We start from the raw sequence: 26,741 nt of genomic DNA, 5'->3' as shown, positions 1-26,741 counted from the left end.
ATGAGTGGTGTTCCCCAGGGCTCAGTTTTGGGTCCGGTCTTGTTTAACATCTTTATCAATGATCTGGATGAGGGGATCGAGTGCTCCCTCGGTCAGTTTGCAGATGACACCAAGTTGGGCAGGAGTCTCAATCTGCTTGAGGGTAGGAAGGCTCTGCAGAGGGATCTGGGCAGACTGGATTGATGGGCCCAGGCCAGCTGTATGAGGTTCAACAAGGCCAAATGCCAGGTCCTGCACTTGGGTCACAACAACCCCATGCAAGGCTACAGGCTTGGGGAGGAGTGGCTGGAAAGCTGTCTGGCAGAAAAGGATCTTGAGGTGCTGGTCGACAGCCAGCTGAACATGAGCCAGCAGTGTGCCCAGGTGGCCAAGAAGGCCAACGGCATCCTGGCTTGTATCAGGAATAGTGTGGCCAGCAGGAGTAGGGAGGTGATCGTGTCCCTGTACTTGGCACTGGTGAGGCTGCACCTGGAGTACTGTGTTCACTTTTGGGCCCCTCACTAAAAGAAAGACATTGAGGTGCCAGAGTGTGTCCAGAGAAGGGCAACGAGGCTGGTGAGGGGTCTAGAGAACAAGTCTGATGAGGAATGGCTGAGGAAGCTGGGGCTGTTTAGTCTGGAGAAGAGGAGGCTGAGGGGGGACCTTATTGCTCTCTACAACTACCTGAAAGGAGGTTGTAGTGAGGCAGGTGTTGGTCTTTCCTCCCAGGTAACTAGTGATAGGACAAGAGACAGTGGCCTCAAGTAGCATCTGGGGAGGTTTAGATTGGACATTAGGAAAAATTTCTTTACTGAAAGAGTGGTCAGGCATTGGAACAGGCTGCCCAGGGAGGTGGTTGAGTCCCCAGCCCTGGAGGTGTTCAAAAAACGTGTAGGTGTGGCACTTCGGGCTATGGTTTAGTAGGCATGGTGGTGTAGGGTGGATGGTTGGAGTTCATGATCTTAGAGGTCTTTTCCAACCTATGATTCTATGAAGCATGCAGAAAAAAGTTAAAATATCTTTTGTAAGGCAATGATTTCTTTCCGATTCCCAATGTAAACCAACTAAATTTTCCCATCCTGACCATAAATAACCTGTACTGATCTTGCTCCGTATAAAACTGGTCTCTTAAGCTGCCTGCCTCCTACAAAATTTTCTGCTGAGATCCTAACCAGCTAAACAGCATTGGAAGCACCACTGGTTGGAGGTAAGGAACTCCCAAATCAATCACAGATTATTCTTCTGTCAGGTGTGCTTGAAAACATTTCTTCTGCTGCGTGGTAACAGATAACGGTGTGCTATACAACCTTTACTTTGGATTTCTGAAAGCAAAGGACTAAGAACTGATACCAACATGACTTAAGGGAGTGTTTCAACATTTTAATTTGTGTTGTTTTACAAGTATAAAAGAAAACTTACGTATCAGATCTTGCATACTGTTATACATGTGAATAATCCTTACTGAGCAATCCAGGACTACTCAAGTGAGTACAGTTTTTAACAGTAGCCATATACTCTTTCATTGAGCACATTCATAGAGGAGTAAACCCACAGTAAACCCACAGTAAACTCGCAGCAAGAGATCAGTCATTCATACACATACATCCTTTGCAGCTAATACTATCCACTCAGTGCAGCCACTGGGTGTCCTGGTAACAACAGTCTCGACTGTCATCCTGAGAAAAACTGCCTCTCTTAGCATTATAGCACACATGTGAAAAATAAGCTTGTCCTTTAAAACACCAGTCTAACAGAGCATCTGTGTCTCTGACTCCTTCTCATACCTTCTTTCTACCAGCAATGCCAGCACAGCTAGATCAAAACATGCACAGAGCAGCAATAGTCTTAGTTAACCTGCATGCCATGCGGTGGTGACATGAGGCACAGCAAAACCCTCATGTTGACGGAGTGTTTAAACTGCATTTGGTTAGTCTGCACAACTAAGGCAAAACTGTATGACAGTAATATAACCCACATGAGTTTTCCTCCCCGCCCCCCGCCCCAGTGATTTAAATATTCAGTTCCCTATGCATGCACTTCAGGAGATTAGTATAAAAATATGAAGTGATATGGCACACACTCTAAGAATGTGCATATACAGTAATCTTCATCATTGGTATATGAAGTGACATGGTACTCACTATGTATACGTACTGGACTCCTGCCTGCGTAACTCTCCTGCTGACGACTTCACTGCAGCACAAGCATTTCACTGGCTGAGGTTTGTGAAGCTTCTGCTGTTTCCAAAAGGCAAAATCACAACTGCACCGTCACTTACAGTGTCCAAAGTCTCGTCTAAGGATTTGAGAGCTCTCTCTTTAAATATGAAATACTTCTACATACAAAGCCACTTTTTTTTTTTTTTTCCCCCAAAGACTAACATTTCAGACCTAGGTACATCTATAGATAGGCAACAACTATAATTCCTTGATTATTGATGAGTATCCAACTGTAAAGTCAGATACTCAGTTTTAGCTAAGAACACCAGAAAATTTGGCCCTGTGGGCTGAACCCTGCACGTTTGGCAGCAAGGGTTACATTCTCACTTGCTCCTTTAACTCACTACTGAAAAAACAAATAAACAAACCTGAAATACTCTTCCACATTTAGAAAAGTACAGAGAAGTACTATACTGTACTTCTACATACAGAAGTACAGAGAAATACTATAGTGTCTTCAAGGAGTCACTTCACTATTCTACGCTCCTCAGAGAGAGAAATTAGAACTGAGATGTTTGGTGCCTTCCCCAGATACATGGGGTACATTCCCACGGCAAGCTCAGGCCAAAAATACCCATTACCACCCACCAATAATTTAACATATCACACACAGACACATATTAAGCAAAATAAAATCATAACTCCATTATAAAACTGAAGTATGAAGACATTCATTTACAGTGCAGTAAAGAAAAAATAAAAACCAGCTTAGCTCTTTGCAGCACTGCATGTGACATATTTCATTATAAACGACCTCAGACCTGATATTGAGACACTTCTAATACGATGATGCTGATGTCATCCCTATTGAAGAACTTCACATCCTCCAGGATGATAGGATGGAGGCTAAGCTTAGGACACAAGAAGATGCTCTTGGTCCTGAATTACTTGTTTCTACTAGCAGCCGACTGTGTAATACTCAAAAGAAATGCAAAGTGCTAAGCGAACAAAGTGCAAAAAGCTTTCACTTAATTTTTGAAAATACACTTGGTTTTGTGTTATTTCCACTAAATTCTTGTGTGTTTATCTGCTAAAGCTTTCTCAGCAACTTGCAAAATATAGAAAGACTTTTATTTGTGGTGATAAAGTGCATGGAAGAAAGTCAACAACTTCCATCTCATCTTTCAGATTTCAAGCCTGCGGTACTTCTGCGGTAAAGAAGTCTGAGGGTTTTGAACTAGTGCTATTAAACTAACCATAACACACCACAGCCTCAAAAAGGAGGACTCAGTGTCTTCTGCCCCTACCATAACAAGTCACTGAGCTGCCCTCTTGGTGTACTATCAACCCCCAACAATCAGGGTAGTGCTCATATCTTAACTTCAGCCATCTAAAAGGGAGATGGATAGTCAAAATTAATTATCAAGGCATCTGGTTAACACTGAGTAACAGGTCTCCAGAGAATGATTCATATCACATGCCTCAGAGGACATTTTAAGATGTGTTGAATTGCTCCCTGGACATGTGCTCTGGAGAGCACCTACATGACTAGTTCACACTATCTGCCCAGCTTCCAGGTATTTAAAGTTATATAAAGTGAACACCACCCTAATATCAGAACATCATAAACGAAACATTAGACAAATGATAATGTCAGAAAAATAAGCTATTCTAGAACATCACAATTAATATGTTAAATTTAGTTCCCTTGCTAACAAGCAGCAAGTATGAAGGGTAAAACACCACAATGCCAATAACCCTTCTGTCTGCTCTCAATAACAGTCACATTTCAGTACTAGTGCTGGCTAATTGGCTGTTTCTTGGCAACCTGGACTACAGTGCGTTGCGGAAGTCTAATTCTTATACCACAGAGAGAAGTATGATCTTATTACACTTATTAGAGTGTAAAAAAAGTCTGCAATTTGATCAAAGCAGACCACAGCTACAGTCAGTATCTAGTCAAGGCCTATGCTCCGTTTCCATGCTAGGGTGACATGCCATAATGACATCCTGTCTGAAATAAAATGCATTTCCTTCCATCCTCAGATTTCCTGAGTAAGATCAGCATCAGGCCAGTTTTAGAAGGATGTCTCCAATAATGATTTCAAAATAAGCACGTGATAATAAACCTATGTGCAAGAACCTCTGAAACAGAAGTCTACAAACAATGATTGCTCTCTGTACACAAACACACACAGATACACATACTCATACATTAACTTTTCCACAAAGGTAGGCTTGTCAGTCGTCATGCAGTGCTACACCTGCAAGAAAGAAATCCCAGCCACAAGACACAATGTCCAAGATACACAGTGTGCCCAGCCCATGATCTGCCACCTTCCAAAGGCATCTACTTGCTTGCAGTTGTACTAGGCATTGGAAGAAACACTTTGATGAGGATTCCCCTTTTGAGAATCTATTGTCTTGCTACTGCTCCATGCTTCATCAGTATTTTCAGAAGATTTCACCTCTGCCTTATCCATCAGTACGGTGGATTTTGGAGGCTTGCAAATAAAGCAGAGGAACTTGAAACAGGACAGTAAACCTTCGGAAATGCTGGATGAGAAAAGCTTTTTGCATGGGTGGCAGAACTGGTAGAACACCAACATGAAGAGGACAGCCATGCAGTAACCTATCAGGAGCTGCAAGACCAACAAGGGGGCGCAGACATACAGGTAGATATCAGTTTTATAGATGTACCACATGAGCAGGAGAAACGCATTCTCGATGAATCGCAGCATGTAATACACAGTCAGTCGGTACCAGTTCTGGGATTTGTTAATTAAGTCGGGATCATTGAGCTTCACCTGCACTGCCGACCAGCAGAACATGTTAATGCCAGCATACAAGAAGGTGAGAAGGCACAAGACGATGGTAGTGCCGACCCTGCTCAACGCCTTCTCTATGTTCTCGGGAAACGGCGACTTGCTTTGCCAGAAAAGAACCCACGGGTAGAAGAAAAAACCAAAGAAGTTCACAAGCACAACGGGGAGAGTCCAGATTTGAAGGACAGAACTGAAAAGAACCAGCACCGTAACTCGTGTAGCAATCTCAAAGCTTCTCCACATGAATATGCAGAGGTAGGCGGCTGGTTTCACGCTGACGTCATAATCATCATACTTAATCTTAATAGCCAGGATGTTGCAGCGTAAGGCGCCATATACAATTGACAGGAGAGAAAGGACCATAAAAATACCTACAAAGAGAAAACACAAATCAGGACCTTCAGCTTAGCAGAAGTTAAAGACATTGCCTCAGAGTAGTGCAGATGTAGCTGAATTCATGGCACTTCTGGGGATTCCCAGCAGGGTGTAACGCCAAAAAAGCCATTCCTTGTGTACACTTCTGGGTTCTTACTCTAACCCTGCCTCCTATTTTGGTCTCCATTTGTTACTTTTCCAAGAAGCTAGAAAGAAAAAAAGGCACTTAGTCACAGGTGTGTCTCCCTCCTCCCCCTGCCCAGGGCTGTTCATACCTGTACTGTCTTTGGTAATTCTACAGCTCAGTCCAAAGAGCATCCACGTTGCTCTCAGATTCTCACAGTACTCCACAAGGCACTGGGGTGTTACTCCCTCTCTGTGTAGACAAAGAGCTGCGAAACAGAAGCTGAAATATTGGGAGTTACTTGTGCGTGCAAATACTGCAGTGCTTGTGAAGTTCTGTGTCGAAGCAAATTGTCTAAGCTCACAGAAGAGATCTGCGATGGAGCTCAAAATTGAAAGCCAAAGGAGTTCAAACTGAGAACGATCTGCGCTTTTTCCGCCTGCGTAGACAGAGATTTTCACACCTGTCTACACTGTTTTCCTATATATCTGTTTTCCTTATATACATATCTATACCATACATTTAAAAACAACACTCTTCTAAAAAATATCTTTAAATTCAGATCAACTTTCAGTATCTCCCATCTACCCAGAATCCCTCAAGTGAAGGTTTCATGGCATTTAAATTCTGCAGAAAGTGAAGGTGGAGGCCAGTTGTCACGTGGCTTCCCCTCCGGAAGCAGCAGCGAAAAAGCTTTCTGGCACTGCAGGAGGGAGTCTTGTCTTACTGCATTAAGCAGGTACAGATATATAAGAACCCTGGTTGCACAGAATAAGCATTCATAGAGAAGTACCTTGCTGCCCACAGTTTTGTTAGCATTTGCATACTTTCTTCACAATTTTTACCAACAGGCTAAACAGCTGATTTACAGGACTAATTTTAGGCACCCCCAATCAACACTTTTCATTTCAGTCTTAGCATTTTGTCCATGCAAGGAACACTTCAAATACAACTGAGTTAAGCACAGTAAAAATAATTCAGTTGTTTCTTTTAGCGTTTCAATGAAACTAACCAAGCTAACCAGTCATACTACAGGGCATTATATTGCTTCAGATAAAACAAAATAATCAGAGTTGGAAATTCTTGATTATGTCAATTACTTTTGCAGTGCTTAGCAACCAGTGCTTTCTGCAGTCTTCAATTAGTCTACGTGTCAATACCCTACAAATTAACTGGACTCCCTGCATTGGTATAGGTATATATCCATGACTATCAGGTTTTTTTCTAATTAAAGTTATTAATTTCTAAGCATCACTTTGAAAGAAACAAGTGTATTTTAGGATCTCTAACAACTTTCTAAAAGAATTTTCTCTGTCATTTTAGCTAACCTCTCTCCCACCTCCATCCTCAAACACCTCTGAATTACTTTGGAAAAGAATTAATTGATCCTTTAGATCTAGTTTTCTAATAGCACTCAGTAAGCTAAAAACATTTGCCATTTTATATGGTGATTTTGTACATACCAGTTTGGTGGTACATATATTCTCTGAAAATGGTTATGTATTTGCTTGTTTAACAGTTAAATTTTTAACAGGTGTTTTTAAAACATCTTTCTTAGTGCTGTACTTGATCTGAGAATTTTTAGATGTTATGTCTCAGAAAAACATTGGCTGAAAACAGAAGAGCAAGCGAGTGCAGTCAAGAATACTGCTTGATATCCCGTGGCTCTTAAAATCTTTCCCATAGTTTTGAGCCAGCTCTAGAACTGTGAAAGAAGAAATAACTTCCATCAGCCTCAAATGAAGCAAAAGAATATTATTAGAGTTAAAGAAACAAAAAATCAACCCACTGGGGACAGTGTTCTGCTGTCCTGGAACTCTGCTTGCTTTCTGCTTTGATACGCTGAGACATTCATCTTCTTACCCAACTTCATTGTATTAATCTCAAACTTGTCTTAAAAACTCAAGCCTTTGAAAGAGGCACATCTCCACTGACAGAAACCAGGTCATGCTGACTCTGGTTTAATACAGTAGTCCACTCCTGCTCCTTTCCCAAAGCTCAGTACTGCCACCAAACCTTCAGTTCAAACATCACTTTTAAGTCTGAGAAAGATGGTTTGAAGCAACCACAAAGGCAAATGTGAGAGGGTGACGTTATTGTTGCTTTTACTCATCCTGAGCAGGCAAAGAACTGAAAATTTAAAAGGCAAAGGATCTTCCCCTGGAACAGTCTCAAATCCCGTAGCAGTCCTCATAAAGGTGGCATTTCCCTTCTTCCTGCCTGCTCCCAGAAGGCTGTCCTTTTCTTACAAATCAGAGGTGCACACTCCCATCAGAGACTGCAAAAAGTTTCATTCAGGGAGGCACTATTTTACTTTGCTGGGGTTTTTTATTGCCTTAAGTCTTTTCAAGATCTGGTCTTTCCCACCTCAGAAATCGCTAAGAGAGTGAATTCTGCTCTAGATGACCTACATCACAAATACTTATTACTGAAATATTACATGAAGATGTAAGATTCTTACAGCTGAAGAATCTTAAGTTATCTACTATATATACTATAGTTTTCTATACTGATAATCAGAAACCTTGAAAAATAAGGGCACTTATTTTGTTACTTAGGGCAAGACACCTAGATACAATTTTTTTTCCCTAAGATACAATTTCAACACTTAAAACCAACTATTAATACTCAAAAAGTACTCAGAGTATGTTATTCAAACAATACAGAAAAGTATTCTGCAGTCAGAGCTTAATGAGCTGAGGAGAAGCAACCGTGGAAGCATCTTAGGTTATCTGGCAAGACCACCTACAAAGTGCAGTTCATAAACAGTAGGAAAGTGACACTGCAAACACCAACAAGTTGCAAAAAATTATAGACCCAAAGCTTCTATTCTTGAAGATGGCACTGCTACAAATTTTCATTAAAAAAATGCACCTCTTGCAGCAGGATAATTTTATTTTCAAATGGCAGGAAATCTGCCTTTTGAGATTATTTGATCACTGTCAGCAACACTTGCAAAAGATAACCGCACAAAAACTTTAAACTTACAAAAAGATCGCTCTTAACGGAAGCGGATCTTCCACATCCGATACTGCACAGTGAGAACTGGCCCTTTCTCAAGGGTAAGAGGGCAGGTCCCACATCCCCCACCTCCAGCTAGCTGGTTTTGGAATTAACACTAACTCAGGTCTCTTTGGCACCACCTGGCCTTGTGCTTGTCCAGGTGGTGCTCCCCAGGTGAAGAGGGCTGGATAACTGCCCCACGGTGCGTGCGTGGGCCCAGGCCTGATGCCGGCGAGCTCTTTGAAGCGAGGTTATAGCTGGCTCTAAGGCAATGCGTGACACCGACAGATGCTGAAGCATTTAGTACCAGGCAAAGCCCCAATGTGCAAGAGAGACCTCAGAGTCCGTTCTGGGAGCGGCAACTACAAAGTCAGACTGGGCATTTTGTACAGTGACAAGTTAAGAACTTCTTCCTAGTTGCGTTTTAACTGAAGAAAGAGCTAAAATGTCCAGAACCAGGACTCAGATTTGGCTACTACAGGTGGGTTTCCAATGTTGCGTATCATCCAACAACATTTCTATCCATTTCATGCTAAATGGTCATTAAAGGTTTATGTCTTTCATCAGTAACCTAGAGGTTTTGTCCTGCTTCTGCAACTCTCTCTAGTTCTCTCAATCTTACATTCTTAGCAGAGAGTGGAATGACAATTTTGGAGAATGCCAGACACTAGCAAGAATCTGATCATCCAGAAGAAAACAACCAGAGCAATTAGCGAATGCCATGAAGTACACAAGAAAGATGCAGCATGGCTCTGGTTGACAAAGGGCTAGGCTAGGATGCGTGCTCTTTTCAGAACTGTTCAATATGGGAAGCAATAATGGGTTTCAAAGAGATCTGAAAGGGACAAACCATGCTATGTAGCATGATGGTAAACAGCATTAGGGTCACAGGTGATACTGACCTCATTACCACTGATCAAGCAGAATTTACACAGAATAACAGATAGGATAGTGTAGGAATCCAGAAAAACAAGAGACTGATGAGGAGACAAGACAAAAAAACGTGGAATCGAAATACAAGAAGAGAGTGATAATTACAACACAGACAAATGGAAAAGAGCATGTAGCTTGGAGGACCAGTGTCAAAGAACAGGCAAGCTGAAGACATCTGAAGTATGGAAGAAGAGTTGGACTGGCTGTTAAATTACTTCTGACGATGCTGCAAGATCAAAAGGTTGAAGTCGTGTCCCTACAATTGAGAATCCTTGTGTACACATTACAACCAACAAGCTGAAACTGTGCTATGCATCATTCCTGTTTACTCTAGAGGCTGAATAATACTGGCAGACAAAAGGTGTTACCGCAGAAATAAGCTGGGTAAAGAGACTGCAAAAAGCTTCAGTATTTCAGAAGGTAAAATAGACACAAAAGGAATACAGTTAGGACTGTTTTTCTGATAAATGAGCACTAATAGACATTTATATTGCTTCTAAATCACCGATTAAAGAAAAGAAAAAAAGGTGTTTTTTTTTTCTTTTCATTTCTGTATTTTAGAATTACACCTGCTATGGAGATGGCTTCTGGGAGGCATGAGAGGACTAATGCATTTGCTGGTGGGTTCACTGAACTCCCTGGTGAGCTAGCTTATCTCTGGTTGTTTAACTTCACCCACAGAAGGTCACTTACCAGTCTGTGATTCAGAATTTATCTCAGCAGCGAGTGATAAAAGTCAGAAATAATAGGGAGTTACAAATCATTATTAAATATGCAATTCTCTAATCATCTGGAACACAGCACTTCTCCTTGGCAATCGGGACCAGTAAGGTCAACACCAGTAATACACGAAATACAATAAAAAGGTGACCTTTCTCGAGCAAATGCCATCTGCAGCGAAGTGACTGGAAAGGTTGCTAACTGTGACGCTCAGCAAAGGATTCAGCTGCTTTGTTCACGTCCCATGTCACAGATGCCATGGTTATTCGAAGAGCCTACCTTAGCTGTGAAGTACTCAGGAACTGTCAGGAGCAATGCCTTTCAAGTAATTACTGCTATGACCTTAAACAAGTACTTTCGGATAAAGACCTTAACTTGTTGGAGTATCTTTACGTGCTCAGTCACTCTTTGGCATGCTAAAGTTTTCCATTCCCTGAGTCGAGGGGAGAACTTTGACGTTATTTTAAAGGCTCCTCCAAAAACCTTAGTCCCTTACCTTGGTAAGGTACACTGCCAACCAAGGCACCAGAACTGAGGAAAGCATTCAGATTCATGATGTGTCACCCTAGCCTCAGCCTCCCTAGCTGTGAAGGTGGCAAAGATCCCTGGCCTCTCAGGACCTCAGAGATACAACAACAGCTATCTTGTATTTCGGTTGAAACACACCTCCAGTTCACACAGGTGCCAAAGTCTTTTCTTACACTGAAAAGCTGGTTGTCCTACAACCAGCAGCAGCAGGTTCTTCATTTAGCAGCCAGCTAGCAAATCAAGACTTTTTTTTCAAAGAGAAGGAGCACATCACGGAGCAAGATGCAGAGTCTCACAGTAAGAGAGATGTGTCCTGCTACGTCCATGTGGTGCATCACTGCTTGGTGAAGGCTTAACAGCTTGGGTCCAAAGATGAGACGGCCACATTTGCCCACCAGCTCATTGAGTCCTGCCTTTTGATTCCAAATTCAGAGTCTGGCACAAGTGAAGACAGTTCACATCCTCAGTCCATATCTGAAACGCCATTCCTCAAAGTACACCTTCTTAATGCAGCATGGCAAAACATGCTCTGCACTGTACCCCAAGGAATTTTCCAGAAAGTTTAATCAAAAACCAAAATGGAACAGTGGTAAATTTTTTTTCCTCTTTATAAGAGCAGCTTAGTCCCTCCAGCTGCCTCCCTTTCATGCCATAATGGCCATTTATCAAATGAATGCAACCTAGGCATGCTACAGGAAGCATCATAGTTTAAAACATGATGGTATAGACAAACTTGAGAGCAACATCACCATCCAGAGCTGTCAGGGAGATGAAACCCATTGCAGTATGTTTGGTTCTTGCCCAGGGCAGCTACACCTGACTGCTGACCCTTCCCCCCTCCCTCCCACCAAAATACGAAGGCGATAACAACAGCTCTACCTACTTCTGGCAGCCGTGATCTCCTGCTGCAGGACGCAGATGTAGAGCTGGAGCGTGAGCTGGGGCGCTGAGCCAAGGAACGCCTGGATCACAGACGCCCTGCTGAACGCAGACCTGTGCGTACACAGCTTGCCTTCAGCCTGGCCCACTTCCTTCTCAGCTTCTTCTGAGTACCCATCCTTGGGCATCTGCCTCTTCTTCGTGATGCTGACATAGGGCTCTTCAACTCTGCCAGCATGGAAGTAAATGTAAAAGACTTCCACGCACCTACAAGCAAATCAGTAAACAGAATAACAGGAAAAAATGAAAGAAAAGCATAGGTGTTCCCACTCCTTAGTATTTTAAGCCATCACATACTAAGTCATTTGTTCCCAGAGCAAAGCCTGTATGTTTTCTCCTCTTGGTAAATCTGGAATATGACAGATTTCACCCTTTAACACATGAACTACATGCAACTGGAGGGCAAGAATCTGGCAGTGCCCTTTGGGCTACTTGTAGAGCTCAGACACACGAGGCGGTTTAGTTGTTTCCTATGAGCTGCCCTTGCTCTCTGCTGTCCTATTAAGTCCTTACACTACTCATCCGCTACAACGTTCATAGGTTCCCAACCCAGGACCCAAGCTAGAAGTGTTTCTTCAGATTCTCATGCCTTTCTCTTGGTGTTATCTCTACATCTGTGACATGGCAATAAAACCACTTCTCATACCTTTGCCTTAAACAAACAATCTCAAGACACTGGAAAGAAGCTCGGGATATGAGCAGGTGCACACACCTGAAACAGTTGGACTCTAGTCCTTGCTTTACCAAGCAATGGTCCCAAAACACAAGCCATAGCAGCGATAATGAGAACAAGCAGTTTAGAGCCTCACAACTCTGGATATTAACTTTTTTTTTAAAAAAGACATGGAAATAGGAGCTTTACTCCTTATGTCTGCTTACGTTTATTGCATTGTCTAAGGAATATTAAACAAAATCTTGCAAAAATATTCTAATTAAGAAGATGCAATGTTTCCAGTTGGTGCAGCTCTTCGTACTTTAAACACAGGTGAAGCAAACCCTCTTTTTTATGTAGGTCTAACTCACCACAGACTAACATCCAAAGAAGAGTGTGCCAGCACATACATTTCTATTCATAAATTACATATTGTTGTAATCCATGCTGCTTCTACCCATGCATAGAGAATAATCCACACATTTCGGAGGGACTGGCAGCAGCAAGTGCTGTAGCAATGAGGACAAATCAGCTCCGTGAATACTAAACAAGATAATACTGTCTCAGACACATTTACGAAAGGAAAGTTTCTGAAACTTTCTTCCAATGCCTACTTTTAGTTTGGCAAAAACTAAAGAAAAATTATTTCAAGAGAGTTGCTTGGCTATGAAGGTGTCAAGGGTGGGCTTGGGCATCAAGCAGGACCCATAACACAAAGGGGAACAGTCAACCTCATTGGGGAAGTAATAACAAGCAAGGATCTACTGATGTACAGATGAAGTCACAAGCTGAGGGGGAAGGCAGAGGAAAGAAACATTATTTCTGTCACTTTGTATAGAGTCCTAAAAATACAGGGCCTGTGGAGGAGTCCATGTACAGCAGAACCGTAAAGGATAAATGGCATTGACCACTGAAAAACAAAACACTCAAAAGCACAAACCCAGTGCAGACACAACCTGTTTTTTAGGCCTAACAGTGGTACAGGCTTCAGTAAGAAAACCTACTGTAGTGTGAGCAACAGGACTGGTGAGGGCTGGCTTTCAGCCCAGAGGGAAGCTTGGGGTAGAGAAACCCCCACTGTGAGGGTGACCTCTGGTAGCAGCTCTGGTCACATGCCCTCCCATGGCCTGACACGCATGGTATCTTCTTCTTGTGTAGGTACCATCCTCTGATGAGGACTGAGCTGTCTTCTTTCCTTCTGTAGTGCCTGCCGGGGGGCATCTCCTCCACCTGATTGCCTCTGTAGGTAATACTTGCTGGAATGCAGCATCTCCAAGTCTCTGACAGATCAGATTTCGCCAGTGAGTTTTTGTAATGCACAAATAAGGCTTATCTTTTATTCCAAAGTATCACACAATCGTGAAGCACAGACCTATGCTGATCTGAAACTTTGAATCCCCATTTCCTTCTCAGCTTGATTTTTTTCAACAATTGCCAAGTCAAACACAGCCTCTTAGAGGAAAGCTCACAGATAGAACTGTAAAGCAGCACTGATACAAATTCAAATAAAAGTACACTGATACTTGTTTTAACAAACTTGATTTCATTTTTTCCCCCCTAACTAGGCCACTAGCAAGTTTCACCTCTCTAGATGGAGAGCAGTTTTAGGATCCTGTAGTAGTATCCTTGATTCACTAGGCTTCAGCTACTATTATCACTAAAGCTATTTGAAGCACCTGGTGCACTGGAGGCTCCATTCACAGTGGTTCCTTTCTATTTTCCCCTTGTTAATCTTTTCAGTTCCTGCCAGTCTTGCTCCATGCAAAAGAATCCACACAGCCAAAAATAAAGTGTGAAAAATTAATAAAGCACAACAGCTTAGGAAGCCAACAGAGATTCTAAAATCAACAAACTGATTTTATTCCGGAAAAAAAATCCCAGAACATTTTTGTCTCATTTAGCATTCACAGCCATCTATTCATCCTGAGCTGAGGGCAAGTCTGAAGGTATTACGGAAAACGAGATCTCAGCATCAGCCTCTGAACTCTTGCCATGTGCGATCAGAAGCAGATATAGTCTGGGAACCCATCTAACAAATACGCAGTAATCCCATAAAAGAGATGATAAGATTCATAAGACTACTGACTACAGCAAGTATTACAATCAAAAAAATGCTGGGTTTTGGAGCAAACATTTGACTTGTATTTATTAGCTAGGTATTAAGCAGCAGTATGTTGTTTGTGATGGGAAATTTTACATTTGTATCAAAAAGCAAACACAACACAAAATGAATGGTCTGATGTGCAAACCTTAGGGCCAAAGGGGACTTTTGCCAGTACAACAGAGTAAGAACAACAGTATGTGCAAGGACTCCGATTACAGCAGTAATGATGCCCATTTTCTTCCGAGCCCTGCCCATCCCGTGCAAGAGCGTCTCTGGAGGTCATGCCTTCTGGGGCCAATAACAAATGTTCTCAAGACTCTAGCTGATGCCACTGCCCAAGCAACTGCTTCGAACAGGAGCAGACTGGCAGCTGATACACAAGAAGGAAAAAGCACCAATCTAAATGTTTAAGTAATAAAGTGTAAGAGGGGCTAAGGCACTTGAAGAACCATCCAAGCGAGAAGGATTTAGAACAGTGATGAAGAATCAATTCAGATCACGTACCTGTGCCATATTACGACTTTGTCTATGAAGTGCATTCATAAAGGTTGTCTTAAAATGACCTGGCTTGTTCTTTTTTAGTATGAAACACAACTAAAATACAAGGCAAGAAGGCAATTGCTTCAAGCCAGTTTTCTCCACAGTTACAAACTCTGCTACGGAACAGGCAATTCCCAAGAAGCCCCAGTTGCTCATTGCTGCTCTGGAGGAACAGGAGTGGGAGCTCTCAACTGCTGCATAATCCATCTCCTGCAATGCAGTGACGTTTAGGGCCCTTTCAACAGATCCTCACAGAGCATCAACATCAGAAGGCATGCAGCTGGCCAGTTTCACTGCACGTAAAGCGGTGACAGTTGCAGTACGGGCTCTGAAGGAACTAAAATTACTTTGAAGAAAACAATGTCAGATCTACTGTCTACAGTGAAAGTTAAAAGGTAAGAAAAAGATGGTGCTGCTTCCTCCCTTGTTGCCAAATCTTGGCAGAGAGGAGAGCTATACTTTTTCAAAGATTCTGGCAGTGCCTACAAAGAGTGATTCAGCAGCAACACATTTGTCTTCTGCACAGTCAGTGGGAGGAATAATCCTGTCCTTATAGGCCTGCTGAGAGCAAGCACCTCATCCCCTCTTTTAATCATGGATGTGCGGGATTTAAATACAGGCAAAATAATGTGGTGTGAGGACGGAGCAGGCAATGAAAACAGAGAACTTTCCACAGCCAACAAGCACTCCAAGAGCAAAAGTGTATTCGAGAGACCTATCCACATGCACTCACTGCAAATGTACAAGTGGATCTCTCTAACAACTCAATTTTTAGTAATTCCTTTTCTTTAGAGAAGTGTGCAAAAAACTTATCACTCCTGCGGATTTACTTACCTGTGTCAGACAAAGATTTGTTCCTCACTCATTGTTCTACCTTCCATCTGCACTGACTTTCTGTTCATCGCATCTTGGACACCTAACACATCTGCTCAAGAATAAAGAAAAAAAAAAAAAAGCCTGAAGAAAGTTTAGGCATACTCTTCCCAACTGGAAAAGACGTAGATGCATGAACAGTTTTAAAGTTTAGAGCTAGCAAAATCTCCTGCAAGAGGGTCTGCCAATGGAAGTCCTACAAGGAAGAGAGTTTTTTAGACCTGTGCTATTCTGAACTATAAAGCAGGTCCCTTGGAAAGAGAGACTACCCATGAGACAGTGTTTCCGCACAATGTGACTGAAGAGTTATCTGCACTGGTATAGCTTATTAGATTTCAAACTGCAGAATTAGGTGCCCAAAACATTAGTGACTCCTATAATTTCAGCCTATAGGTGTTTTGTTTTGGGGTGGTGGTTCTTTTTGGTATTGTTTTTACTTCCTGCAGCTCACAGAATCTAACTTTGGCTGTAACAGCAGCTCCTCTGGCAGTTTGATGCAAACTTCCTACTGCATCTGCTTTGCTGCTGTCTACACCAGTACACAGAGACACGTAATTGTTTCTCCTTATGCACTGAGAAACAAAGCCTGATCCCATTTTTTTAAAAAAAAGTCTATTGTTTATATCCTTGTCCTATTAAAATCTGAGGAAAACAGTCATTAGTGTTCTATATATGGGCCTGTTACACTGGCTTTCCACTTTTGTCACAAGAGAAGTTAATCACTGTGCAGACAGAACCATCTCCTAATTCCACACTCCTCATAAGGAAGAACCTGTGGACCCACATAGGGCTAACATAGCACTAGGGACGATAGTTTCAGAGATGCCAGCAGTCACTTAGCTTTCCTCTCCATGAAGCTGGTATCAGAAGGAAGCACTGCCAAGTTCCCACCAGTCTCTTCTGGATATGCCACTTCAGTACTGTCTTCAGTAAATCAGACAGTAAGGAACCACCGCATCCAGCAGACGTATGGTACAATACCAGCCACACCCCCTGCTCCTGGCTGTAAGCTCTGATTCTTTAAGTCAGTCTGTTGGAAATCTGGACTGCTCACTTCAGCTCCTGACCTACTCATTGCTTGCAGAATAGGAACGGGCAAGCAAGTTAACAGCGATTTCTCTGGCACCCTTCATGAAAGGCTGTTTGCATCTTGAACAAATCCCTAAGTGCAGAGCAGTACACTAGTAAAAATACATTCAGTTATTATTTGTTGGAATTGTAGCAGCACCTAAAACCTCAAGACAATGGCAGTGCTACAGGTGCCATCCAAATGAAACTGGGAACAGAGAGACACTCCTTGGCTCAGGAGCAGCCAATAATGCATCAAAAAGCTAGTCGTGGTCTTCTCTGAAGAAGAGTGTATTAGATCTCTCAATGACACTGGCTACCATTTTAAGTCAATTTTTTTGCATAATAAATTACTTTATGTGGTAAAAAAAATGTCCTTTTACAAAAAAAACCAGAAAGTATCAAAATATATTTTCTAAGCTTCCAGACAAATCAGAGCGCTCACAAGGAGTGGCACCGACCTGAAATGCTGCAGGAGTCCCCCACAGTGCCCAGAAAGCTGCAGTCACTTTGTTCCAGCCAAGTCTCTGCACGGTCTCCGGCATGCCTATATCCTGGGGATCAGAGCCAGGCCACTAAGGCAGGCAGGATTTTTACTCTATAAATTGCTCCAAATTTATAGAGAAACTCTTAGGGAGTGGGAGAAGGGATTAGAAGAGGGTGCATTAACAGTACTCTCCCAGAACAGCCAGTCCTCTCCAGGAAGAGGGATGCTTCCTAATTCTAGTGCTTCCAGTGGCAGCAGCAGGACAGCAAGTCCCTCCCGAACAGGTGGAGTGTGGGTGTTTGGGGAAGGTTGGTGGTACGCAAGGAGGTTTTATAAGAGAATGTACTTCTTTCCCTGTCACACGGAGGATTCAAAATAGGCTGGATCATTTGGCTTGCAAAGCTAAACACCCTCCTTCCCTGTCAAGATATTTCCACACCATTCCCCAAAATTTAAACCTAACTTTCTAAGGGAAAAAAGAAGGGGAGAAAAATGACTAGCTTTTAAGATCGTGAAGAAAACTCACACAATGTACTTGGGCTGTCTGTAAACCAGCACACTGATATTTGAGTATTTGAGTCTGAACAGAGAAATCCCAACTACCCTGTACTACGACACGAGCCCAAGAGATATGGTTACAAAGCTAGTGTCAGCTTTTTCAAAGCCAGTCGAAGCAGCCTGCCCTCTGTCAAAGCGTGCCCTCTCGCACAGCCCACAGGCCCTTTAACATCTCATTCCGATGCCGCAAGTCAAGAGAGCCTGCGGTGACTCTGCTGTCCCTGTGTCCTGTTTGACCTAATTTGTCCCAGCACTCCCTAAAAGGCCCTGGGCTGTGCCAGTGAGAGGTAAGAGAGACCAAACATAGGGCGTGGACTAAGGCTTCACACTGAGGAAGCAGATGACCAACAGCATCAGGACTCTCTGGTGCAAAGTAGCAGGGCTTTGCCTAAAAGGATGGGACAAAATGGCTCCAGGGACAATGGTCCTTTTCAGCCTACAAGAGTTAAAGCCACAGTGAAGTGATGACACAGCCAAATAGCATTTCAACTTCTAGCTATCACCTCTGACTTGTGTGTGTTCCAGTCCACACAGGACAGAAAGCCTCTTGTACAAAGTAGCGACAGGGAAAGTACTTCACGTGCTGAAAAAACTTCAACTTCTACAGTGCACATCCACATTTGATGGGAAGCGATCGGTTTTCCTCTTCTGACAGATGCAGCAATGTTTAGTGGCAGTGGACAGGAAGGCAAAACATATAAAAAAAAAGACCTTTAATGTCTATCAGACCCATCACTTTGTCTTCCCACTCTTCCGTACTGTATCCTACAAACTGACACCATTTCCCCGAATCTAGAGAGAGGTTATTTTCTATGAAGCTCTTCCTCTTGTTTTGTAGAGTCCTTCCAGCCTTTAGCAGGAAACAAGCTTTTCAGGTGGCATGAATGCACTACCCTCTTTTTATTAGTAATTATAATTCCAGTTGTCCTGGGTCTAGAGAGAGGTTAACACACGCTTTATACTGCCTAAATGATGCTATGGGGACTGTGATACAGGCACGGGGTAATGCTTCCAGAAGATCTCCAAACCTCCTGGAAACACTAAGTTAGTAAATCTTTGAGCAAGGCAGCAGTGCAGAGCTGGTGGCACACGCATGCACCGCAGCGTCATGGAGCGGAGAGGGCTTCCATATGCCTGATAGTTTTAGAGTGGCTACTGCGTCTGGGAGCTCGCCAACAGAGCAGAAAACATGTTCTGCGCAAGATGAGACTCCTGTTGTAAAAAGATAAGCTTGATGTTGAGAAAGAAAGAGAAAGTGAAATCCTGCCTGGTGATTAAGGTTAAAGCAGAAGTCTATGTCTCTTCCAGAGAATTAGAAAGAAAATCCTATAATTTGTTGCTGTTGCTTACATCCTTTGTTTGCTTCTGCCCATCTTGCAGCTCGACATGACATTCTTTCCTTGTCTGACCACAAGAAATTGATTTAGAATGACAGAAGTCATGAACATCATTTTTATTTCGATAGTTGCTTTCTCTTTGGTTCCACTCTTACTTTCCAAAGAATGTGGAAGCGTTTAGTTCTTAGCTTTTAAGGGATCAGAGCTCTTCAAGAACCTGTTAAGCAGCAATTTCAATCTCTTTAAAATAGTAACAAAAAACACCCCCAGCCATGGTTATAGAGGAATTCAATGTTTTTGCAAAGTGTAAGATGCTCTGTAACATCCAGACTCCTCATCCTTATTAGTTTGAGCGTAACAAATATCCCTTTTCCACACCGTCCAGGAATTTCAAAAAGTTGGGGATACTTCTCCTACCCTCTACTACAGAGATACTACATTTATTTTCCTTTTGTTTTTTAAAAATAGATTTGAACGTAAACTCAAACTGAAAGCCCCCAGCAAATGCTTTGCCACCGGGTTGCACCACCTCTGTAACTTTTTTCTGTCTGTTTTTTTTTTTTCCCCCCACCCTAAGGACATTTTCAGTCAGAATTTGAACCAAAGCTGAAAAATCTCCAAAGCCCTTTGGGGCGAGAAGCTGACTTTCAGAAGGCCGAGGCAGACTAAAGCGTTGTTAGAACTTCCAGGACGCAGAGAGGGGACGGGTACCCAACCCAGCAAGCTCTCCTGTCTCTCCTGGAAGCCACCTCAGGGTAAAGCGTTACAGATAAGCCAGCAGCGAAGGGACACAGCCGTTCCCCCCCAAAAAAAAAGGCACCCGGGCAGACAGCCAGCACAGGTACCGCCACCAGCAGCGGGGAGCGGGCCCTGCCGGGCTCGGCCCGGCTCCCCCGCCCGCCGCCGCCCCTCGGGAGGGGCCGCGCCCGCCTCCCCCGCCGCCAGGTGCCCGCCGAAGGTCGCGGAGCGCCGCGCCCCGCGTCTCCCCCTCAGCAGGTTTGAAAAGGAAATTCCCCCTCCCGCCGGCTTCAGGAGCGGGGCTGGGAAGGATCCGATCGCGGCTGACTCCGCGGAGTGCGGGCAGCCGCCGCCCGGCAGCAAGGCCAGGGCCCCCCGGGCTTCCCCCCCGCCCCCACCCCCCAACCCGGCCGGCCGAGCCGCGGCGGCAGGGCCGGCGGAGCGGGACTCACGGACCTGACGAGGGGCCCGAGCTGCAGGAGGTGCAGCAGCAGCACCAGCGGGCGATCGCGGCTGACGTCGCGGTGGATGAAGACCAGGCTGAGCTGCACCAGCGCGCAGGGCAGGAGGGCGAAGAGCAGCGTCAGCCACTGCCACATGCGGTCCCCCGCCGCCCGGTACGCCCCGCTCAGGCACAGCGCGGCCGCTGTCTCCGCCACGAACAGCACCAGGGAGACCAGGACGGAGCCCGGGAATTTCATCGCCGCCCGCCCCGCGCCGCCGCCCTCCCCGCCGGGCGCGTTTTCGCCGCCGCCGCCGCCCCACGCCCCGGCCCGCCCAGCCGCCGCTGAGGCGCCGCGCCCGCTAGGGGGAGCTGCCCCCGCCGCCGCCTCCCCGGAGGGCCCGGGGAAGGCCGCGGACCCCTGGTGCGGGTGAGCTCGGCGCTGCCGGGGCTGGGTCCCCGCCGCGGCGGGGCTGGGGCGTGCGCGGGGGAGCGGCCCCTCACGGCGCCGCTGTTGGCCGGGAGATCGGTGGCTGAACTGAGGTGGTGATGGGGGAACCGGTCAGCGGAAAGGCGGAGAGGGGACCTGGGCAGGCCGGAGGGGCAGCGGGCAGGGCAAAGCCCCGCACCTGGCGGGAAACAGCCCCGTGCAGCAACGCCGGCCGAGGGACAGCCCGTTAAAAAATGCGGAGGTGGAGGTGCGAGTCCCGGCGGCCCAGCTCGGAGACCGCCTCGCCGCGCCAGGGAGGCGGCTGGCAGGGCTCCTCTGGTACCCCTTTCCCCGGTGGGTCTCGCCCTCGCTGGTTCCCCTCAGAGGGTCCCGGGGTCACAAACCCCAGAGCCCCGCTGTGACCCCAGCCGTCGGCCAGCTGCGTTTGCCTGCTGCCCCCCGGCCTCTCCCCTTCGCCAGCAGGAGCCGGACGGCCACCCTGGGCCTTTCGCCCTTGCCGCCGGAGTCACTCTGGGTACGCGCAGGGTCAGGCCGGGAGTGCCACCGATGGCTGCGTGGACGAGCAGCAGGAGGTGACAGCCTGAAGGGAAGGCAGGTCTTGGCAGCCTCTCGGCAACGTCCTGAATCGGAGCAGCCCCCAAGAAACAATGCTCTGGGGGCACCAAGCCGGGCTGGCAGATGGTGCCTCCGCCCTGCACAGGGCAGGTCCCCAGTCACCGCCGCTTCTCTGCTCCTCTTGGTGCAGGTACCTGGTTCATGCTCAGCTGGCTCTGCTGCCTGCCCTGATGGATCCTGTTTCTCCTTGCCTGTTCCCAGGTAATTGCAGATCTGCACGTGGAGATGAGCTGCAGACTGGAGACCTACCATGAGTACAATAGGAAAGGCAAGATACGGAGTTTGAGATGCTGTTAGCCTATTAGCGGGAAAACAGTAATGGCTACTTCTGCATGTCTGCTACTATTCTTCAATGCAACTTGGGTTGCCACCAGTTTCACAGGAAAAATGGCAGTAATGTTTTGTTTGGGCCATTTCTTGAACTGCCTTTGCACTGACAAATCTGGAGTCCTTTGCTCAGCTCTAGGTGAGCTCAGCTCATGATGGCAAAGAGAACCCTTGTTACGGGCAGGCCTAGGTGAACTTAATGCTCAAATGCTCTTCACTGCGAATGGAGGAGTCTTTCTGGAACGAGAAGAGGCCATATGTACTGGGATTTAAGCAGGCTGAAGATAAACACCTAAGCGGGTGAATTTAATCCACGGGCCAAAAGCACCCTGTCCTCTCTTATGTTGTGGGAAACTACCCTGAGATAGTTTTACCTAATGGCCTTGTGCAGCCTGCATGTTTTATCTAATTTTCAGGTGAATTATCCTACTTTTGATAACACGGTTCCACTGAAAAGCTTTTGAAGCCCCAAGCCATGACTGCTCCAGAAGGAAAAGTTGTTGACACTATGAAAGATAAGTATGGAAATAAGCAATCCAATGCAAAATCATACTGTTTAAATCATACTGGGCTTTTACTTAAGGCAAAATATAATCACAGCTTTAATATTCATAATACCAATATACACAGAGTTTTTTCTGCCACTATGAAGCTTAGTATTATCACTGCTTTTAAAAAGCTATAAAATCTAGTTTCTATCATAATCTACAATACAAAACTAATACAATAAACACATTCTGAAAGATCACAGTGTTTAAAACATCAGAAGAGCAGGGGTCCTGCTTTTAAACGATAAGGTGCATTTCTAAAGAATCAAATCAATCTTGATTCTGTAGGGCCTGTACCATATTATGGCTGCAGACGGCTATAACACTGAGAAAACAATCTAGGGTGCGGCATGTACGCAAGAAGTGAACACTGTATGTTGGGATATACTGAACAATCAAGTGTCACCAACACCAACCAGACATGAAATAACACCCTTTGTTAGTAACGCCATGTAAGTTCCCTGTACTTTTTATTGATATTGGCATTCATGTATATTGCAGGCAGACCAAGGCAAAATGGTAATAAAACTGCTATCAAATGGGGCCCTGCATGGGCCAACACATGCTTTCCTCTTACTATATGGACAAGCCTTACTGATTCCATGGGACTCCTGTGTAGAGGAAAGTTTGCAGACTTGGGGCCCAGAATGATGCAGTTTTGCCCCTGTTTCACACCTGTGGAAGGACCTAACCTTGCATGCCTGAAATCAAGTGGAGATTCACCACTGACATCAGCAGGTGGCATATTAGGCCCTTAAAATGAGCACAGGAGGCTAAATCAGTGGGAAAATCAGACCATTGTTAGAAGAAATCTTTCTCTTGTGTGTGGTCATGGTAATGAAGACAGAAGCAGGTTCAATTTCTGGTCAGACAGCCTTTCTCCTTTATATGAAGTAGAAATAAATGAATAGGATCTGTTTTCACTGTGGAATATAACTGATGTCACGACTGCTACCTAAAGTTTTCTTAATTTTCTAATTTTATAGTCATGCAGTGCTGCTACTGAATATCACTGCATTATAAAGTATTTTTTACTCAAATATCATTACACCACTAGGCAAAATGAGTTTTTAATGAATTTTCTACCATTCTAGTTGGTATTGCTGTACTTGACCTAAATGCCTTCACATTTTCTTTGAGTCATGCAATGAACAAAGTCAAGGGACTCCCTTGTAAGTATTAAAAATAAATAACGGCCTTATGTATTCTCAAGCAGATTGCTATTTATAAATTGACTTTTTTCAGAGCATGCTGCAAAATTTTAAATACGCAGGGTACAGAACCAACAGTGACATCAGTGACAGCACAAATTAGTCAGGACGCTTAATAGCTCAAAGGCAGGTCAAAAAGTTGGTGCATGTTGGCTTTTTGGATCTATTTTTTTAAACTGCTTAAGCATCGGTAGTGTACTTCACTTTTATTCCATTAAATGACAGGAGCAGTCAGTAGATTCAGTTACAGGCAACTCCTTCATAGGCAGACTTTTTCAGCATATGATGACTTTGCTATAATGGCAATGAAGCGCTCTTCAAGGCAGCTAAAACCTGTACAGTGCACACTGTACCACTATCTGTGCAATGAAGCAAATGGTGCTATTCTCTTGGAAAATGCCTATTCACATCCCTAAGTTGCTGTATTGTTTTGTGGGCCCTGAGCGTTTTTGGCTTATGGCTTCAAAGTACGTTGTTCCCTCAGTGATGTGATTTTTGGTCATTTTCTTCTTTCTTTTCATTTTAGCTTTCTGCTGCTTACTACTTAGTCCAGGACATATTTACGTAAAGGGAAATGTCTTCTCAGAGCAATCCAGACTGTGCTCTTTGCTGGCAACTGCTCATGGGTATAGTTCTTCACAGGAAAATTACTCTTTAAAATCTACAGGGCAATTCTTATTCCTGATATACTAATCTTCCTACAGATTAGAATATGCACTCAGGCCAGCGAATATTCAAGGTATGTAGGAGAAGATTACCGTACCTGAGATTTACTTGGCAGACCTCAGAGATACACTCTGTCCAGGGATCTTACAGGTCCAAGTAGCAAGGATATATTCTCAAAATGCATGCACATGCTAAAATTGGTCACTGTTTGCAATAAAGCATGCAGTATGTTGGCAGATGCTGTAACTGTATTGTTGATAACAATGTCAGTACAAAAATTTGATTGCTTATGAAAGTTTCCATTTGCACATATTGCACCTGTATGTTTCTGAATCCATCAGACACCTACACTTCTTTTTTTCCACAGTACTTTAACAACTAATAAGTATTCTCATCATATTCTCTAAATGTCCATATAATTATTATTAAAACATCAAAGCGGCATTACTTAATTTCACAGAGTAGCAAAAAGGGGACTTCACTTGCATTCGTTTGTGCATATTTCCCAGAACTATTTAAATGTGTATTTTGGGATGTTTAGCCATTTCACTTGTTTTTGATTGTCTTAATAGAATTGAGATACTAGAGAAGTGAACATGCTCCCTAGAAAGTCTCTCTTTGTTTTACTTAATGATGTAAAACATCAGGGACAGTTGTTACACTATATAATGGTTTTTCTTTAGCAGGTGGGAAATGGCAGAGCCAGTGAGAAGAGACCACCTGGGAGCATAAAATAATGTAATGCAAATAAGTGGAACACCCCTCTTAAGCAAAATTAATCAATCTTGTTTTCAAGAACAAAAGACCTGGGCTGCTGCTTCAGCCTTCTGAAGTTATTCGTAGGTTGGGAAAGAAAGGCAGGGAAACCAAAGGAAACAATGATGCAAACAGAGCAGATATTGAAAGGAGTGGCACAAAACGAATACATTGTCATGCTGAGAAGTTGTGACTAGCAGAAAAAAATTAAGATATATTTGTTAGAACTGCACTGTTGATGAAACATATTGCATCTGGCTCTATGAATCCTGAGATCACTAAATCTGGACATTACAGATCTAGTTTCCCTTAAAATTAATTCCGTGACAGTAATCTACGGATGACCTACCGAAAGTCATGAATAGTATATAGCTCCTTAAACTTATTTGTAATCTACGCATTTACACACAAACAGCACCACACGAACACAGTTATATCACAAATAAGCACCAATACCCACACAATGCATCGTCTTTGTTTTAACAGCATAATCAGAAATACTATTATAGCACTTAAATTCCTATCGCCTACACTTTAGAAACTAAGCACAGTCAAGAAACTAATGTGCAGATGTGATGTAGTAACTTGTGTTTTACACTTTGAAAGAGGCTTCTGAAGTTTCTGGTAACACAGTCTTTGTCACTGCACCATGGCAGAATCTGTTCAGGAATACAATTTTTCAGTCTATTAGGGCCCAATTCGGGAGCAGGAGACAGCATCCTGAGATGAGGATGAGAATCTTTAGCAAAGGTTTTACGATCGGTTTCTCGAAGCAGCAAGGAGGGAACACGAGACCCTACTTTTTATCACACTGAAAAGTGCTGACGGCTCTGCTCAGGTTGCTTTCCTGCCAATGTCTTAAAAGCAACAATATAGGTTGCAACAGCATGTATGTAACAGCATGTATAGTACAAAGGAAAAAAAGCTAGCAGGCAATGAAGAGGAGGAAAAAGATGAGAAAACCTTGCTTACTTAATGACTGGCATTTTCAGAAGAGCCCAGGGGTATATTTACACTGCGTTCAGAAGCTGTGACTACAGCACGTCTAGTAGCCACCTCAACCCAGCTAGGTCAGGTAAGAAAAGCCACGAAGCTCTAAGAATGAGCTCAAACAGCCATGTCTGATGAAAGAGATGAATAATTATGTTCCAAGATTTTACAAGATGTATCCCATGAGACTGGATGTCTGTTACTGTTACTGATCTGAAGTGTCAGTCAACAAAGCTTGCATGCTGCCCTTGCCCTCGTCAGTGCTGAGCCCGCGTAACTTGAGAGAGATGTTTGGGGGACAGATGTTGAAAACTGGGTGGTTGCATAGGTTTCTCATTGTTGAATGGACTATCTGACTCTTACTCAAATAACTATTTTCTTTCTCACAGGATTAGTATCAAATGAAGCCAAGCACATGGCTTCACATACGGGGAATGGTTGCAGAGACAGAAGATTCGTTCTGCGGGTGCTGCCGAACACAACACAGAGCAGATCAGTCTCCTCTGAATGTAAATCAGAATGAATTAATTCTACAGAGAGACACACAGGGGAAACCACTAGAAAACTGGCACCGAGTTCTTAATGTGTATTTCCTGCTGTTTATGAAGAATCACATTAAAAGCTAAATGCAAACATGACCACTGGAAGTTAAGCATAATAAAATGGAGTGATTTTATCTACTGCTATTATGATAAATTTTAACATATATGTGGTATATGTTACAGTATCAGCATTCATGACTTGGTCAGGATCTGAGTTACTGTACTGATTTATTGTGCTCTAGATTTATTGA

The 26,741-nt window shown here is 43.9% G+C and overlaps 1 protein-coding gene across 1 annotated transcript; it reads right to left on the bottom strand.

The window, feature by feature from the left end:
* Positions 1-1,338: 1,338 nt before the first annotated feature.
* XK (X-linked Kx blood group antigen, Kell and VPS13A binding protein) lies at positions 1,339-20,661 on the bottom strand. Its single transcript, XM_075430458.1, has 3 exons — positions 20,399-20,661; positions 11,530-11,792; positions 1,339-5,334 (listed from the first exon to the last, which is right to left on the bottom strand). The coding sequence occupies exons 1-3, from the start codon at positions 20,641-20,643 to the stop codon at positions 4,508-4,510; spliced, it is 1,335 nt and encodes a 444-aa protein (XP_075286573.1). The 5' UTR covers positions 20,644-20,661; the 3' UTR covers positions 1,339-4,507.
* Between the last annotated feature and the right edge of the window lie 6,080 nt (positions 20,662-26,741).

The sequence above is a fragment of the Opisthocomus hoazin genome, chromosome 1, assembly GCF_030867145.1.
Source record: "Opisthocomus hoazin isolate bOpiHoa1 chromosome 1, bOpiHoa1.hap1, whole genome shotgun sequence".
In the NCBI taxonomy this organism is placed as follows: domain Eukaryota; kingdom Metazoa; phylum Chordata; class Aves; order Opisthocomiformes; family Opisthocomidae; genus Opisthocomus; species Opisthocomus hoazin.
Note: the sequence above shows the minus strand (reverse complement) of the source record. Positions and strands in the feature narration are given on the sequence as shown.

Excerpts from the sequence above, each read along its gene's own strand:
- XK (XM_075430458.1), bottom strand. The coding sequence starts at position 20,643 with ATGAAATTCCCGGGCTCCGTCCTGGTCTCCCTGGTGCTGTTCGTGGCG. Across the intron at positions 11,793-20,398 it reads CAGCTCGGGCCCCTCGTCAG|GTGCGTGGAAGTCTTTTACA; the intron begins GTCCGTGAGTCC and ends ATTTGCTTGTAG. Across the intron at positions 5,335-11,529 it reads GGAGATCACGGCTGCCAGAA|GTATTTTTATGGTCCTTTCT; the intron begins GTAGGTAGAGCT and ends TTCTCTTTGTAG.